General features: G+C 50.9%; 2 protein-coding genes across 5 annotated transcripts; one reads left to right on the top strand and one right to left on the bottom strand.

The window, feature by feature from the left end:
• Positions 1 to 6,880: 6,880 nt before the first annotated feature.
• LOC102910905 (uncharacterized) lies at positions 6,881 to 7,591 on the bottom strand. Of its 4 annotated transcripts, none has more exons than XM_042265901.1 (2): positions 7,448 to 7,591; positions 6,881 to 7,369 (listed from the first exon to the last, which is right to left on the bottom strand). In XM_042265901.1, exons 1-2 carry the CDS (start codon positions 7,589 to 7,591, stop codon positions 6,881 to 6,883), a joined length of 633 nt encoding a protein of 210 aa, XP_042121835.1. The 4 variants fall into 4 exon arrangements, with proteins under 4 accessions (XP_042121835.1, XP_006989475.1, XP_042121837.1 ...); XM_006989413.1 differs by having other exon boundaries at positions 6,881 to 7,409; positions 7,476 to 7,591; XM_042265903.1 differs by having other exon boundaries at positions 6,881 to 7,364; positions 7,476 to 7,591.
• Positions 7,592 to 13,867: 6,276 nt separating this feature from the next.
• On the top strand, positions 13,868 to 14,590 carry LOC143269865 (uncharacterized). Its single transcript, XM_076557086.1, has one exon. The coding sequence runs from the start codon at positions 13,868 to 13,870 to the stop codon at positions 14,588 to 14,590; it is 723 nt and encodes a 240-aa protein (XP_076413201.1).
• The last annotated feature ends 2,259 nt before the right edge of the window (positions 14,591 to 16,849 follow it).

Genomic DNA, 16,849 nt, shown 5'->3' with positions numbered 1-16,849 from the left:
AGCACACTGTGGTAGAGCACACTGTGGTAGAGCACACTGTGATGGAGCACACTGTGATGGAGCACACTATGGTGGAGCACACTGTGATGGAGCACACTGTGGTGGAGCACACTGTTTTCGAACACACTGTGGTGGAGCACACAGGCCAGGCACACTGAGAAGTCTGCCATATCTTCAGTTATCTAGAATCTTGTTTTGGATGAGGATGTGTTGGCAGGCCAGGATGGTCCTGACTCTACGCCAGTGACCATCCAGTGAACTCAGCTTGCAAAGGGTGGGAAGTGATGGCCCACATCAAAGTTCTAGTTCTGGGATATGCAGTTCTAGGATATGGCAGGTGTCCATGTGCCTGGCACCAGCCACAAGCTCAATGCATGGCTCACAGCACCTGGGGCCAGATTAAAAACAGCTCCCGAGCCTGTTCTATGGGAAATACCCCTGCCTTCCCTGTAGCTGAGGAGAGGACACCACCCAGGTCCAGGTGATAATACATTTGTTGAAGGCCACATAAGCAGGAAGAAATTACTGTAGATGTGGGGGGCACTGTCCCACCCTGACATGTCACATCCTCATGCAGCCACTGGTGGGCTGCCTGAGGCCTGAGAGCATGGAGATTGGTTCACACCGAGTGAAGCTGCAGTGCTTCGTTCAGTGAGGCTACTGTCTAGACTCCCAGTCAGTCAGCAGCAGCACAAGGAACAGAGGCTGGTGTGGCTGTGGGTGCCCAGAGGCCTGTGCTCTGCCCGAACTCTGGGAGGCAGCGGAGTCTGTAGCATGGACAGAGATCTGCTGCCACCCAAGGTCTTTGAGAGCGCGTGGCAGAACGGCAGGGGCCTCATCTCTGTCCTTACAAACATAGGTTAGTGGCCTCCCCCACCTCATGCTCTTGTCATCACAAGACTCCTGACCACAGGCTAGCCCACTATGGACTGACACTTCTAAAACTGTGAACCCAAAGAAACCAGTGAGCCCAAGTGCTGTTTGTGGTGACAGAAAGCTGCCTCGTGCCCTGAGGCCTTCTCTAGGCCTGCTTTCACCCTGCTATGTCCTGAAGTCATCTCTCACCCACATGTGACTGTGATGGTTACTGGATATAGGCTGGGGGAAGAGGCACTGGCCCGGGGACTCCACATTGCTGTTGCTGTGACCCCCACATGAGGGATGTCACACTGCCCTGCCCCTACTGAGTTTCATCCAGGGCCAACTCTGACCTGGGGTTAATTATCAAGTTGAAGGGGTACCTTACTTTGTTCTCACTTCCATCTTATTTTATTGCTGTGATACATCTTCACTCGATACAATTAACCACCAATGAGACAATGGGCTTGCTCTATTTTCTCACTGAGAATCATTTCGTTGTGCAGAGCTCAGCAGCAGGGATGGAGACTGGGTCAGGGCACCCCACACGTCTGTGTGGACCGAGGTGTAGGAGACAGAGAAGGTGCTGCTTCCCTGGGGACCCAGAGCCCTGGGGCGGGGGTGGGCTGAGGCTTCTTGTGTCTTTCCCAGATCTGCTGTCAGGTTTCCTTCTGGGGAGATGCTGGGTGCAGAGACCAGGCCTGGGCAGTAGTGTGGGTCAGGCCAGGTAGGGTGGGTCAGAGACAGATCCTGAGGAGTCACAGAGGAAAGCACACTTGAGACTCAAAGAAATCCTGTCCTCAAACACGAAGAATGGACTCATTGTATCCTATGGCCTTGTGTGACCTCTCATCCTAGAAACTAAAGACGGGAAGCCACTGCACACACACACTGTACAGCCTGGCGGGAGGACCATGATCCCATAGGAAGGGAGCCCAGCCTACATCATCTGTGTACAGCCTTGGCTCCAGACCACACAGGACTGACTCCCGGTACAGGAGGCTCTCTTGAGCCAGAAAGGTGAATAGCGGAACTCAGGGAGCTCTAGCTGGATGGACTTGGTAGGTGAGGTGCAGGAGAGCAAGGAATTGATGCACTGTGGGGTGCTCTATGTCCTCTATGTCCTGAGGCTGGGCAGTCGTGAGTGAGAGCAGTTGCCCAGGCTCACCACAGGCTGGAGATGGCCAGAGCAGGGGACCTACCCCAGGGCTAAAAGCATTAGGTCTACATGCAGAAGCAGCTCCTCCTGGTCATGGTGTTGACCTTGTCCCCAGGCACAAACTCTGTGGTTAACCCCATCAGAGTGTCACCAATAGGGACCCATGAGAAGAGAGAGCTGGCTCACAGGAGTGTCCCTCCAGGAAGGAGACATCACCCTTCAGTGGGGTGAGGGGGAACCCACAGAACAGAACAGCATGCTCAGGCCACGGTGGGAAATAATCTACAGAGCAGGCCAGCACAGTCCAGGATGGAAGCAATGGACAGAAAGAAATCCAGAATGGCAGAGCCAGTGAAATTAAAATCATGGCATTAATGATGTGTGAGGACCAGACCAAAAGCAGGAGTGTGCTCAGGGGAGGCTGAGAACAAAACAGACACTGAGAGCTGAAGAACCGAGGAGCACCCAAAATGATCAAAGATGAGACAACATGGAAGATAAGAACCTGCAGATGAAGTTCTCCAAAGAAGGACCTCAAGGAACATCTAAAGAGGTACATGGAGCCAGAGTCGAGGGCAAGGCAGAGCCGGAGCTGCAGGCATAGCATTGAGCAGCCTGACACTCGTAAAACCATAGTATGAGAGGAAAGTCTGGGCCAGGAACCTGAGTGAAGAGAAAGCGCCCAACAGTTTTCCAAATCTGAAGTAAAATCAATGAGTACCCAGAAAACTTGAAGCATTTCCCAACCCCCACCCGTTGACTGACATCTAAGCAATGTTCCGTCCAACAGTGGAAAGTTTCGTTTAAGCATACATGAACACACACAAGATAAGCCACCTCCTCAGCCCCATGAGCCATAGCCCATCTCATGGACTAAAATCCAGACTGCATCCAGACCTCAGCAGAGCAAGGAGTCACCCATGGAAGAGCTGTAAGCATGTGGAAATTAAAGAGAATGTGTAAAAGTAGCCCATGAGCCAAAGATAAAATCACCATGGGAATCAGGATGTATTCTGAGCAAAACAAAACTGAAATCACACATTGCACTCTGAGATCAAGCTAGCACAGCATGTAGGGAGTGGCGCTCTGTGATGGTTCTTGGTAAGCAAGGGAGGCCCAGAGTCTGTGCTTTGACTCAAAGCTGGAGATGAGGTACAGAGAAGCCCCAAGTAACCAGCTAAATGAAGGCCATGAGCAGTGGGACCAGGCAACTCCAAGAGGAAACAGCCGGGACCGGGGTCTTGCATTTCAGGATGACAAAATGGACACTTTTAGCTAGCTTTACTGGTCAAGAAAAAGGAAGAAGTAAATGACCCATATTAGAAAAGGAAAGGGTCATCACCCCAGAGTCTGTGGACACCAAAGGGACCATGCAGAAGGCAACGGCCTCACATGGACACATCCAGCAGTGCAAAGGAAACAACCACATCATTGGAAAGACAGAGACTGTAAAACTAACATGAGAGAAACAAGCTCAGAGCAGCCCTGTAGCAGGCAGAGATTAAAGTCTTAAATAAAAACACATTACAAAGAAAACACTGATTCCAAGAGGCCTCACAATCAGATTCTTGTTCTTCATGGGAGAAATGGCACCAATCTCATTGTGCATGAAGACACAGAGGATGAGACCCATGGGCGTGCATGAGTGTGTGTGCGCGCGCACACACACACACACACACATACCTCACTTCATGCGATGAACTATATTTCTAGATAATTGTAATCAAGTGTAGGAAATAATGGGGTGTGGTGGCACCTGCCTTTAATCTCACCATCAAGACACAGAAGCAAATGGAGTTCAAGGCCATCCTAGTCTACATAGCCACTTCCAGCCTAGCCAGGGATGGATAGTGACACCCTGTCTCAAAAATAAATAAATACAACAAAACAAACAAAAAAGCAATGGGAATTGAGATAAATAAGCAAACCATCAACTAAAACATTAAAAAAGGGAAGTAACAGATTAAGTAAAAATACATTGTAAGATCTAAAGATGATAAACTATTTCTGAAAAAGATGAAAGAAATCCTGGATGATTGACTGGAGAGGTATACCACGTTCATGGACCCAAAGACATGATGTTAATGTCTGATCCTCCCTAAGTGATCTGTGGGTTTAATGAATCTCAGTCAAAATCTGGGCAGCCTTTACTATCAAATTTGATGGGCTGGTTCCAAAATTTCTGGGATGTATATATGACCCAGAATGGCCAACCAAGCCTGAAAAAGGCAAAGAGAATCAAAGAACTTCCATTATTTGACTCAAGACTACTTGAACGGCTTCTATGTGAGGTCTAACAGTAACCACAGAGAAAGGGGACTGACTGGAATCCAGAAGAACCCCACCCATGTGTGCTCAGCAGGGTGCTGGTTAAGGAGGCTCAGTGAACAACTCAGGACATCACAAATGGACTCAAAATGTCACAGAATGAAACATGGGGGTGCTAGTCATGCTCCTCGCTGTGAGGAAACACCTGGAGGGAGCAACCTGAGGGAAGCCAGGGTTATCCTGGCTCACTGCTCAAGGGTGAAGAAGTCATGGCCGGTGGGAGTGCAGCTCTGCTCCTTATGTAGGCCAACCAGGAAGCAGGGAGCTTGGGCTGGGAGCATGAGGGACTAGAATCTTTAAAGAGCTGTACTTCCGGCCCTCCCCTGCCAAGCCTGAACCCCAAACATTCCGGTACCTCCCCAAACAGCTAGGGAAGAGTGTTCAAACACCCAAGTCCTGGGGGACATTTCACACCCAACCCTCAGCAGGAGCCTAGTAATAAATCTGTGTGGTTCTGAGTTAAACAAACGCCTTCAGGGAGGGTCACTGAAGATAAAGGGTAAAGTGGGTTTAGGATTAGGCTCAACACTGAAGAAAATGAAAAGCTGAGACACCCATGGGGAGAAGGTTTGCAGTATTTATGTTAATATGTTTGACATCCAGAAGTCATGAAGAGCATGTACTTTAATAATACAAATACAATCTGATCTAAGAAAAATAGGCAGGAGGATTCAAACTGACACCTCACCACAGCCGCACAAGATACTCCACACTGTCAGTCACCGGGGTAATGCCAGTGGTGTGGTACCTGCAGGGCCCACTCCAGAAAGCAACAGAGGCATGTGCTGACATTGCGTAGAGGTGACTCTAATCCCTCGTGAGTGTCCTGGCTTAGATGTGCCATATCCCCACAGGCTCCAACATTTGGGAGATGGAAACTGTCTAGAGGAAGTAACTCCTTAGGGGGCAGGACTTGAGGATCATAACCTGACCCCACTACTTGTCACCTCTCTGCTCTCACCAAGATGTGAGCAGGCAGCCTCATGTGCCTGCTGCCACAACTGAGCACAGCTCTGCCCTTCCCCGCCAGAGTGGACTGCATCCTCAAACCCTGAACCAAGATAAACCCTGCCTCCATCAAGCTGATTCTTCTCAGATAATTGGTCACAGCATGGAGGAAAGCAGCTAACACAGTGGGCGGAGACAGACAGCGGTGAAGCTGTGAGGAAGCCCTGGGCAGCTGCCCGCCAGGAGAGCGAGCACATCAGGACTGGTGGCCATACTCTTCCTCAGTCTTCACAGAGAGAACCAGAAACATTTACTCAATGGAAACTGAGCACAGATGTCCACACAGTCTGACTTGCTGTCTGGGCATGTGTCCTCAGGAGTCCCCAGAGCAGGGATATGGGGGGTACTGATGTGGGAGGTGGAGGGGTGCTGGCTGAAGGAACTGGTGGAACTAGTTCCTCTGAGGCGGTGGCGGGGGTGGGGGAAGGGAGCAAGACTCAGTTGGAAGTGGCTGGGAAGAAGGGCCTGGGAGAATAGCTGAGACCCTGATGACCAGCATGGCCTGGGGGCCTCTGGGTGCAAATGGATGCAGGATGGAAGGACAAGAAGGGCCCAGTCAGTGGTGTGCAAGGTGGGATGGGGACATGGGCATTGGCATCCTTGCTTCTTTAGGGATAATGGTCAGCTGATCGTGGTATCTCTGGCTTCTACCACAGCCCCTCACTGTGGCTCTGCTAGAAGTTTCCAGGTCTTGACATGTTGCTCACACACCTGTGCACCCATTGAAGCCCATGTCTTCTCCACATCAGAGAGAGCTTATAATCCATGGCCCTTTGTGAGTGAGACCTAATGCAGCCTATAGAGAGAAGACTATGTTCTTGTGTCCCTAGGTCCCAATGTCCCAGCAGAGGGTACTGGGCAGTGCCTGGTCCTGTGTATCCCCCTTCTTCCCCACAATGATTTTGTTTCCAGATGAAAATCTCTTGGGTTCCTCTCTATGTATCCTGTGGAGAATCGTCTGGTAGGCAGAACTCACAAGGCAGCCCAGGCCAGGGGCCACAGTGCCTGGAGTTATGAGTGTGGCTTTGCTTGTGTGATTCTAGAGAAATAAAAAGGAATAGTTGATGGGGATGGGCCTGCAGTAGACTGCTGAATCCCTGTGGGTGACTAGCAACCCATAGGAGTCAGAGAAGACTGAATACTGGGAGAGGGCCCCGAGTCTCACTGTGACTCCTCCACCAGGGGAGGTGGCTACTGTCCCTCCTAGAAATATTCCTGGCTGAAGAGACTAACATTTACTTGAACCAGAGCATGAGAGGAAATCCAGGTGGTTAAAAGTTTATTGAAGTCATGATCTCTGACAAGCTGATGTCAGGGGCAGGTACCCAGAGCAGAGGGACAGGAGGAAGGACAGTAACCCAGAGGATCAGCAGGACTCCTGGGAAGGAGGAGAAGAGATCAAGTCACAAAAAAATGGGTTGGGGATCCATCCTGGAGGACTGTCTATTCCAGATCAGAATCAGACTGAGAGAGCTGAGAGGGGCCACAGGGAGGGACCTGAGCCAGCTGGCACCAGGAACAGGCCCATCAGCAGCTGGACTTCTGGCATGAGGAGAGGCCACAGCAGGCCTGGCGGGAGCAGGCAGGGCGGCAGAGCAGGGAAATGCTGGAGCAGGGCTTGCAGCAGCTGGGCTGGCAGGAGGAGGCACAGCAGGAGGAGGTGGGCACACAGCAGGCAGGTCTGCACACAGGGCGGCAGAGCAGGGACACGCTGGAGCAGGGCTTGCAGCAGACAGGCTTGCAGCAGATAGGCATGCAGCAGGAAGATTGACAGCATGAGGGCTGGCAGCTAGACTGCTGGCAGCATGAGGAGGATCCAGAACAGATGGGTGTGCAGCAGACAGGCTTGCAGCAAAGGGTCACACAACAGGGAGAGCAGGTGCAGCAAGCTGGCTGGCAGCTAGACTGTTGGCAGCATGAGGGTGAGCAGCAGACAGATTGGCAGCAGGGACTGGACACACAGCTCACTGGGGTGCAGATGAGGGTCAGGCAGGGGGATGGGGCACAGCAGCTGGGCTGGCAGCAACTGGGCACACAACAGCTGGACTGGCAGCAGCTGGGCTGGCAGCAGCTGGGCTGGCAGCAGCTGGGCACACAGCAGCTGGGCTGGCAGCAGCTGGACTGGCAGCAGCTGGGGGCACAGCAGGTAGGCTCACAGCAGCTCTCTGGGCAGTCATCCACCTGCCAGGAGGAGTTGGTACAAGCATCGGAGCAGACAGACATGGTGGAGGCGGCCATGGCAAGGTTGTTGGGGGGAAGGTGAGTGAGTGTTGAGTGAATATGTGAGTGTGTGTGTCAGGGGTAGGATACATTGGCTTTATATACTCCTCCCTGGCTGCTACTACTGGCGCAGCCCGTGACCACTACTTCCTGGTTGCTATTGGCCCTGTTCCTGTTTTTATTTCCCAGGTTGCTGCTCACGTTGGCTAGTGCCTCGCCTCTTGTTTAGTCTCATAACAACAAGTTGTGTTTCATGCGTGTCACATGGGCTTTCTTCCTGGGTTGTTTGGGGGTAAGGCAGGACCGGTCTGAAGTGCTGATGGAGGGACATGTAGCCATGGATCACTCCTGGCCCTGGGCCTCATGGGCTAGAGCAGGACTCTACACTTCTGTGTGGGTAGTGATGGTCAGTGGAGTTTCTGGATGGAGAAACTCGGATGTCCCTTCAGGGACGTGTCAATTTCCTCAAGCTGTGCAGCCAAGTACCCCCAACTATATGGCTACCCAAGATGTCACCATGGAGACTGAAGTCCATCTCAGGTGTCAGTGCTGGTTGACCTGAGCCAAGAGGACAGAGACAGAACCCTGTCTCAGCACAGTGTCGGCTGTTGACTGAACTTGGCTACCACGGGGAGCACGCCCTTCAGTGGTCACTCTCATTCATGTATGCAAAGCTCGGCAGAAGCTGAGGTAATAGGGAGGCAGAATCAGTGTTGGTGTTAGACGCCTCCATTTCCTCACCGGAAAAACGGGGATAGCCACGACCCACTGCTCCCAGGGCTAAGGAGGCACATATCGTCAACCCGAGTAACACGCGCACCGTGCGTGTCTCCAAAGAGCAGCAACAGAAGGGGAACACACACTATGCTCAACTATGGGCGAACTCAAGAAGGCTGTGAGGCAAGGGGACATTTTCAGAGGCACAGTGAGGGTTATGTGGGGCGTTTTAAAACATGGCCAGGCCATGAGCATGGTAGCGAGCACAATGTCCTTACTGGCTGCAGGGCAGTGGCTCGGGAGATATCCTCAGAGATGTTTTTTTGTATGAGGTAATGGGCTCCTCTGGGCCAAGCTACAGCCACAGCACTGCCTGTTGTGACTCCTTCTTGTGATTGGTCAGCCACGCAGGAGGCTGGCTCCAGTACGCTATCCCAGATTCACTGCTTATTTGCTGGGTTTGGGATTCACACCTTGACACCATGGCTGTAGCGTGGCTCTGGCAGCTTTCGTGATGTGAAATCTGGAAATACGCAGACGTTGTCAATGAGCCATCATGACTGTGGTGTTGTACAACCATTGCCTAACCCCTACCCCCATCATGCCTTTGCCACAGACCTCCGCCCCCTGGACATCCTGGCAGAGGCGGTCCCTTGGAATGGTGCCATGAGTGGGATCCGGATGGTGCAGGCCGAGGGTGTGCGGGGCCTCCAGTTCTCAGCCACCCAGCCCCGTACCCTGAGCTTCCCTGCCTCTAGGCTCTTCTCCAGCTGCGACCTCTTCCCTGAAGAATTCTCCATTGTTGTCACCTTGAGAGTTTCCAACCTTCCACCCAAGGTCAGTGGCAGTTTTTCTTCTCGTAAGGGTGGTTTTCCTTCTTGATTTTCTTTACCGACGTTCCCAGCATCAGTACCCACAGAGCGCAGTGCTGATCCAGGCCACAGAGAGCCTCTTGGCAAAGTTTACAGGAACCTGCGGTCTGGAGGGCCTGCCTTGCCCACATCATAGCCCCATCCCTGGTGGTGTGCTGGGCTCTGTCTGTGCAACCTTCGGCCTGATGGTTGTTGGTACTGTCACGGGTTTGTGCTGCCCAGTGGGGGGGGGGGGTTGTTGGTATATGCATGGGTTTGCACAGCCGATGATTGATGGGTAGCCAAGGAACTGTGTGGCCTAATGGTGAATGGTGTAGTCATGGGTTTGTGGGACTCAACAGTTGGTGGAACAATCATAAGCTTGTACAACCTGATGGTTGTGGGTTTAGTCACAGGTTTGCACAGCCTGATGGTTGTTGGTATAGTCCTGGCTTGTGTGGCCTGACGGTTGTTGGTATCACCACAGGTTGCATGGCCCAGTGGTTGTTGGTAGAGTCACAAATTTACACTGCCCAGTGGTTGTTATATGTGCAGGTTTGTGTGGCCTGATGGTTGTTGATATAGGCATAAGTTTTTTCATAAGCCTGATTGTTGTTGGAAGAGTCAAGAGTTTGCACAACCCAATGGTTGTTGCTACAGCCAAGGAATGGATGTCCTTGTTAGTATAGTCTTGAGTGTGTGCCGCTTGTGGTTGTTATAGCCATTGGTTCTCACAGTCCAGTGGTTGTTGCTCTAGTGACAGATGTGCAGATCAATTGTTGCACAGTCACTGGTTTGGGTGGCCTGATAGTTGTTGGTCTAGCCAAGACTGCATAGCTCAATGGTTATTGATGCAGTCATGAATGTGCACTGCCCATGGTTACTGGTGTGAACCCAGATCTGTATAGCTTGATGGCTGTTGGTATGGTCACAAGCTTGCACAGTTCCATGGTGGCTGGTAAAGTCATGAGCATACACATCTCCATGGTTACTAGCATAGTTCCTGATGCTTACATCTTGATGATTATCAGTATGGTCACAGGTTTGCACAGCTCAGTGACTGCTAATACAGTTATGGGTGTGCACAACTCAATGGCTGTCATTGTAGTCATGGATTTCTTCAATCAATTTTAGGATAATTTGGTCACTACATAAGAAGTTCTGTGTCCTTTCATAAACCTGGCTCTGCCTCATCTCTTACTGCAAATCTTTGCAAGTGCCTGCTGGTTGATCTGTTTTGTACATTTCACATAAGTAGATCATTGTATCCAGCCTTTCATGACTAATTGCTCAGCATATGTCATCATGGTTTCATTCATGTTGTGGCATGTGCCACAGTTGCATCCCTGATCATAGCCGAATAACCCCGTTTTGTGCACATACTACCCATGTTGTATTGACTCTGGTCAGTGTCTGATGGATGCTTAGGCTGCCTCCACTTTGGGCTTGTAAATGATGCTACTGTCAGTATTCATGGCCTATGTGGAGTCACTCTCATTGCTCCTGGGGACAAATCTAAAGGTGGAATTCTTGGGTCACATAGGAACTCTGTGACTCTTGAGGTCCTACCAGGCTATTTCCACATTATTGCATTATTTGGTGGGGAGTGTAACAGGAATCTGCTCCCTCTGAGTGGTTGGGAAGCCAAGAGAGGAGGGCCAGGGTTCCAGGGTCCCCTTTAAGGGCACATCTGACTTACTTCCACTTCTTATGGGCACCACCACCACCCAGCAGCACCACAAGCTGAGGCCAAGCCTTTAGCACAAAGGCTGTGTGACAAATTGAAGACCCATAGCTCCTGTCTGTTTCTATGCACTGGATTCTGTTGCTGAGGAATTTTCATCCATGTCATAGAGGTGGTGGTCTGCATCCCTGTCTTTGAGGATGGCCTGAGGGAAACACTTGTCTCAGAGTGGCTTCAGATGTGCCACCCCCTTTCCAGTTTTCAGGAGAGGTCCTGAGGGTCGTCGGTGTGGATCCTTCTTGGTCTGTCTCCACCGGGTCTTTGTTTTTCTTCCTTGTCATTAGCTCTGCTCAGGTAGCTGACCCGAGGCTTCCTCGGCACACGTGTCCATGGCTGTGGGCTTCTCCCATGGCAGGGCTTCTGCTGAGTCTGCACTGTGCTGGCTGATGCCCAGTGTCAACCTGACAGGATTTGGAATCACCTGGGGACACTTCTGGGCATGTCGGTGAGGGTGTTTCCAGAGAGGATTGACTGAGACTCCATGGACGTGGGGGCACCAAACCACGGGCTGGGGTCATGTGATGAATAACGAAGAGGAAGTGGCCTGAGCACCCATATGGCTCTCTGCTTGCTCCCTGAGGAGTGATACAGCAGCTGCCCCAGGCTCCAGGCACCATGCCTCCCCTGCCGTGAGGGACTGTGTCCTCAGACTCTGAGCAAAGATAAAGTTTGCTCTTCCCGGGTATCCTGTTAGAGCAATAAGGGTTTGTTTTCCTTCATCTCAGCATAGTTTACAGTGTCGCTTTTATCTTCTCCTATGGCTGCTTGGTTATTTAAGGGCTATGCTATTCGTTTCCACTTATTCCTATGTTTTCTGATATTCTTTTCTACCATCGATTTGTAATTTTGTTCTTCTTGCCCGAGCTCATGTTCCGTGTGGTTTCTCTCCTCAGGTTAGCTTCATGACCCATGTGTGTTCTGTGTAGACAGAGCTCCACACAAACACACTATCTGTGCCCATGCCACCCACACCACCCATGCCTACACTGACATCACCCACACCATCGCCACCCACACCATCACCATCCGCACCATCACCACCCACACCATCACCACCCACACTATCACCACACATACCCACACCACCCATATCCACATCACGCACATCTACACCACACACACCCACACCAACACCACCCTCACCACTCACACCTAACTCCATACTGCCCATACCCCTACATCAGCAGAATACATGCTTGGCTGCTGTGAGGAGACCCTGTCGGGATACACTGCGTCTTATTGACTTGCAGTTGTTCTATTTTTGTTAGTCTTTCAGCTGTTTTCCTACTGCAACTGGGGTATTAAAGTCCTCAACTCACCTTGCTATGACTCTTTGTTTCTATTGAATTTTGCTCTATACCAGTGGTTCTCAGCCTTCCTAACGCCGCGGCCCTTTAATGCAGTTTGTCCTGTAAGGGTGATCCCCAACCATAAAAATTATTTTCAATGCTACTTCATAACTGTAGACTTGCTATTGTTATGAATTGTAATGTGCATATCTGATATGCAACCCTGTGGAAAGGTCATTTTGCCAAAGGTCGAGACCCAAGGGTTGAGAACCCTGCTCTATACCTCTGTTTTAAACTCTCCTGCAAACCCAGACTACACACACTTCAAACCTACTTGACATCGGTACTCACTCGGTTCCAGTGAGATAGAAAATGGTTTTTCCAGGGCTAGGGAGGGGGCTCACCGGATAAACGGATAAACGCTTGCCGCCTCAGTATGGGGATCTGAATTTGAATCCCTGGCTATGTGAAAAGCTGAGGATGATGGGGGTGGGGGTGGGGGGTGGGGAATGTCGGCAGTCCCAGTACGGGGAGGGCTGGGAGGAGAATCCCTGGGCCCACTGGCCAGTCAGCCTGTTGACTCAGTGAACTGAAGGTTCAGTGAGAGAACCTGCCTTGAAGAATAAAGTGGAGAGCAAGGGAAGAAGATACCTCAGGTTCACTCAGGCCTCAACACACATGCGCACACATGTGCAAACACATGAACACATACACACAAACGTATACAAATGATATTGCTCCTATGTGTTGTTTTTGCACAGTCGGTGGTCTTATGGGGGTATATATTGTATCTATAAATGCTAAAAACATGAGGCACAGAACTGGAAAAGGGGTCAGAGGTTAACAGCATTTACTGCAATTTCAGAGGACCAAAATTCAGTTGTCAGGACCCAGGTGGGGTGTCCCACATCCATCTGTAACCTGGCTCTGAAGGATCAATTTATCCTATTCTGGTTTCCAGGCACCACACGTATTCCACAGACAAATACACATGAATAAAAATAAATCTTAACAAGGTGCTGGCTGTGTCCCTGGGGCAACGGGAGCTCTGAGGACCTGGGTACAGGAGAAACTGCCAGAGCTCAGAGGACACAAAGGCCCATGAATGTCATGGACACTGTCAGGGCTCCAGGGAAGTTCAGCTTCCACTAAAAATGTAGCAGAAGCCTTCACTCTCTTGCTCGCTTTGACTCCATCAGGCCTGCCAAGGCACCAAGGGATCCTTGAGTTCTCACCGAAAGAAGGGACATCCCTAGATATCAAGTCCTACAGAACAGGTCAGGAACACACGCCACCATCTTCTTATCCCACCCCTGGGCTGTCCTCCCTCCATCTCTACCCATGTGGATAAGCTGCCTCAAGCACTAAGACTTCAGAGATAGGACAGTGGCTGCCACCTCCAGAAGGTCACCTGTCTGCTGCCATCCCCACCTCCCATGAGATCTGGTCATCTCTGTGGGGTTTTCCCAGGGGCAGTGACAGCAGACAGCATTATTTGTTGATGGTCCCTCACTAGTGACAAAACAGGCTGACCCCAAACACAGACAGGGAAAAGGAAGCCAGGAGCTGAGGCACAACACAAGCAGCCCAGGGGTATAAATGCTGCCACCAGACACCTCACACACACACACACTCAACACTCACTCACTCACTCACTCACTCACAGACTCACCCTCCTCCAGCCAACCACGCCATGGCCGCCTCCACCATGTCTGTCTGCTCTGACACCCGCACCAACTCCTCCTGGCAGGTGGATGACTGCCCAGAGAGCTGCTGTGAGCCTACCTGCTGTGCCCCCAGCTGCTGCCAGTCCAGCTGTTGTGTGCCCAGCTGCTGTGTGCCCAGCTGCTGCCAGCCCAGCTGCTGCCAGCCCAGCTGCTGCCAGTCCAGCTGTTGTGCCCCCAGCTGCTGTACCCCAGCCTCCTGCCTGACCCTCATCTGCACCCCAGTGAGCTGTGTGTCCAGCCCCTGCTGCCAATCTGTCTGCTGCTCACCCTCATGCTGCCAGCCCTCTTGCTGTCAATCTTCCTGCTGTGTGCCTGTCTGCTGCACACCCTCATGCTGCCAGCCATCCTGCTGTGTGCCTCTCTGCTGCAAGCCTGTCTGCTGCACACCCATCTGTTCTGGATCCTCATGCTGCCAGCAGTCTAGCTGCCAGCCCTCATGCTGTCAATCTTCCTGCTGTGTGCCTGTCTGCTGCAAGCCTGTCTGCTGCAAGCCCTGCTCCAGCGTGTCCCTGCTCTGCCACCCTGTGTGCAGACCTGCCTGCTGTGTGCCCACCTCCTCCTGCTGTGCCTCTTCCTGCCAGCCCAGCTGCTGCAAGCCCTGCTCCAGTGTGTCCCTGCTCTGCCGCCCTGCCTGTTCCCGCCAGGCCTGCTGTGGCCTCTCCTCGGGCCAGAAGTCCAGCTGCTGCTGACCTGTCCCATGCTTCAGAATACCCCAGGTGCAGGTCTGATACCCTCAGAGTTGTGATCTCAGCCAAGCCGTCCTGCTCCCCACAACTGGGTCAGCCTGATACCCTCCTCTCCCTCCTCAGCCCCCAGTGTCCTCTGTATTGCTTATTCCCACACTTTTCATCTGCCTCCATGGTGGCTACCATCCCATGACCAATTGATGACCTGTGAGTCCTGAAAACCTTCTAAGGCCTCCCAGGAGAATCTGGCCACCCATGGGGACAGGTGTGTGTGGTACAGGTCGGTCTCTCTGGTACCCTGACCTGAGCTGCATCTAATGTTGGCCTTCCACTGACTGTCTGGTTGTCCTGTTTCTGTTTCTGTGGCTCTTTTGAAGCAGTCATTACCCAACAGGCTCCAGGGAGACACTTTGTGGCTACTGGACACCTCACCTAGTTAGAGACAGCAGGCTCTGGCTTCTGTTCCCCTGTCCTGGGTCCTGGAACTGAGTTGACATGGGATCTGATTCTCTGTGACCTTCATCCTCCACTGAGCTCCCCTCTCCCTCCTGGTGGCCCTCCATTGCCATCTTCTACTCTTGTGAAATACAATAAAACTGGAGATCCACAAAGAGCTTGTGATGTTCATCTGATTCTTTAAGATTCCACATTTATTCTGTTTTCACACTGACTGGTCATTTTCATATTGGTTCTCTCTTGGATCCAAATCTGTTTCCAGAAGTTTCTGCCAGTTCTTACTCTGGTGGCTTTTTCCCAAGAGTGTCTCATCTTTTTGGCTGAGTCATGGTCTTGTTCCCAACAGATCACCAATGGAGTCCTTGGATGAAGTTGCTGAAGTATCAGGGCCATGATCAGCTGTGTTAGATTTGGGGCTTGCTCCCAAAGACCAACCAGAACACACGAGTTTGTGGGGCTAGAGTGATTTTCATGCAAACATGTGAGCACATACACACAAATGTACACAAATGATATTGCTCCTACGTGTTCTTTGCACAGTCAGTGGTCTTATTGAGGTTCATATTGCATCTATAAGTACTAAAATCCCAGGAACACAGGTCAGGAGAAAGGAGTCAGTAGTTAACAGCACATAATGCATTTTCATAGAATCCAAATTCATTTTCCAAGACCCATATCAGGTATCTCACATGAACTCAGAACTCATGCTTTGAGGAATCCATTATCTTCTTCTAGTTTCCATAGGCACCCACAGGTGCTTCACAGAAACCTACACATAAGTAAAAATAACCCTTAACAAGTTCTGAGATGTTAAGATGGCTTGTCCATAAATGTTTGGCTTTTAAAGAGTCTGGAGCAGGGTGGAGACTATGTAGTCTCTTGTCTTCTGCTGTCCTGGCTGTCTGCTGATCGCTTCTGGGCCATTGGCATCTCCTGTGGATTTAAAAAAATGAACAAATCAGAATAAGACAAAACAAATCAGAAAAAAAAGCCAAAGAAAACCACAGGAAACACATACACGTGCAGAGACACACACTTTTGCACATAGAGAAATGCCATAAAAGCATAAAATTGGAAACCCTAATAATATACATATGTATATATATTGTATATACATTATATATATATGAGACAAAGACCTGTGAGATTAAAAGACACACACACACACACACACACACACACACACACACACACACACACACACACACACAAAGGAAAGTCTAGACAAAGCATTAGGAAAGTAAAAACCACCAAAAACCTTTGAGTTTGTTTTGTGCTGGCCATCTGCTGCTGGGCATGGGGCGTGCACAGAAGTGTGGTTTGTAGACCCAGTGAGAGTCTGTGGTAACACTTACTTTTCCTTTGTGAGTGGTTCTCAGTTGGAATTAGGGATGGGGTTTGTGTCCACTTCTTTCAGTACTGAGAACCCCTGTCTGACTTAGACCGTGCATGCTGCCATAGTCTTTGTGATTTCACCATCTTGGGGTCCAGAAGGCTTTGTGTCCTTAGTGTCCTCCATCACCATTGGCTCTTGGAATGTCTCTGTGTCCTCCCTGAGCACTTAGAACAGCAATTTTATGGGGACATCCCATTTAGGGCCGGGTGCTCCAAGGTCTCTCGGTCTCTCACCTTGTCCAGTTTGAGTCTCTGTATTTGGTCCCATCTTCTGCAGAGGAGGCTTCTTGGATGATGGCTGAGCAAGACACTGGCGCACAAGCACAGCAGGAAGCCATTAGAGGTCCCTTCAGAGCTAGGTTTCCATGGCTGACCTGGTCTCAGGTTCTTGGCCACCCAAGCAGTGTCAGG

This window comes from Peromyscus maniculatus, chromosome 21 (assembly GCF_049852395.1).
Source record: "Peromyscus maniculatus bairdii isolate BWxNUB_F1_BW_parent chromosome 21, HU_Pman_BW_mat_3.1, whole genome shotgun sequence".
Taxonomy (NCBI): Eukaryota; Metazoa; Chordata; class Mammalia; order Rodentia; family Cricetidae; genus Peromyscus; species Peromyscus maniculatus.
Note: the sequence above shows the minus strand (reverse complement) of the source record. Positions and strands in the feature narration are given on the sequence as shown.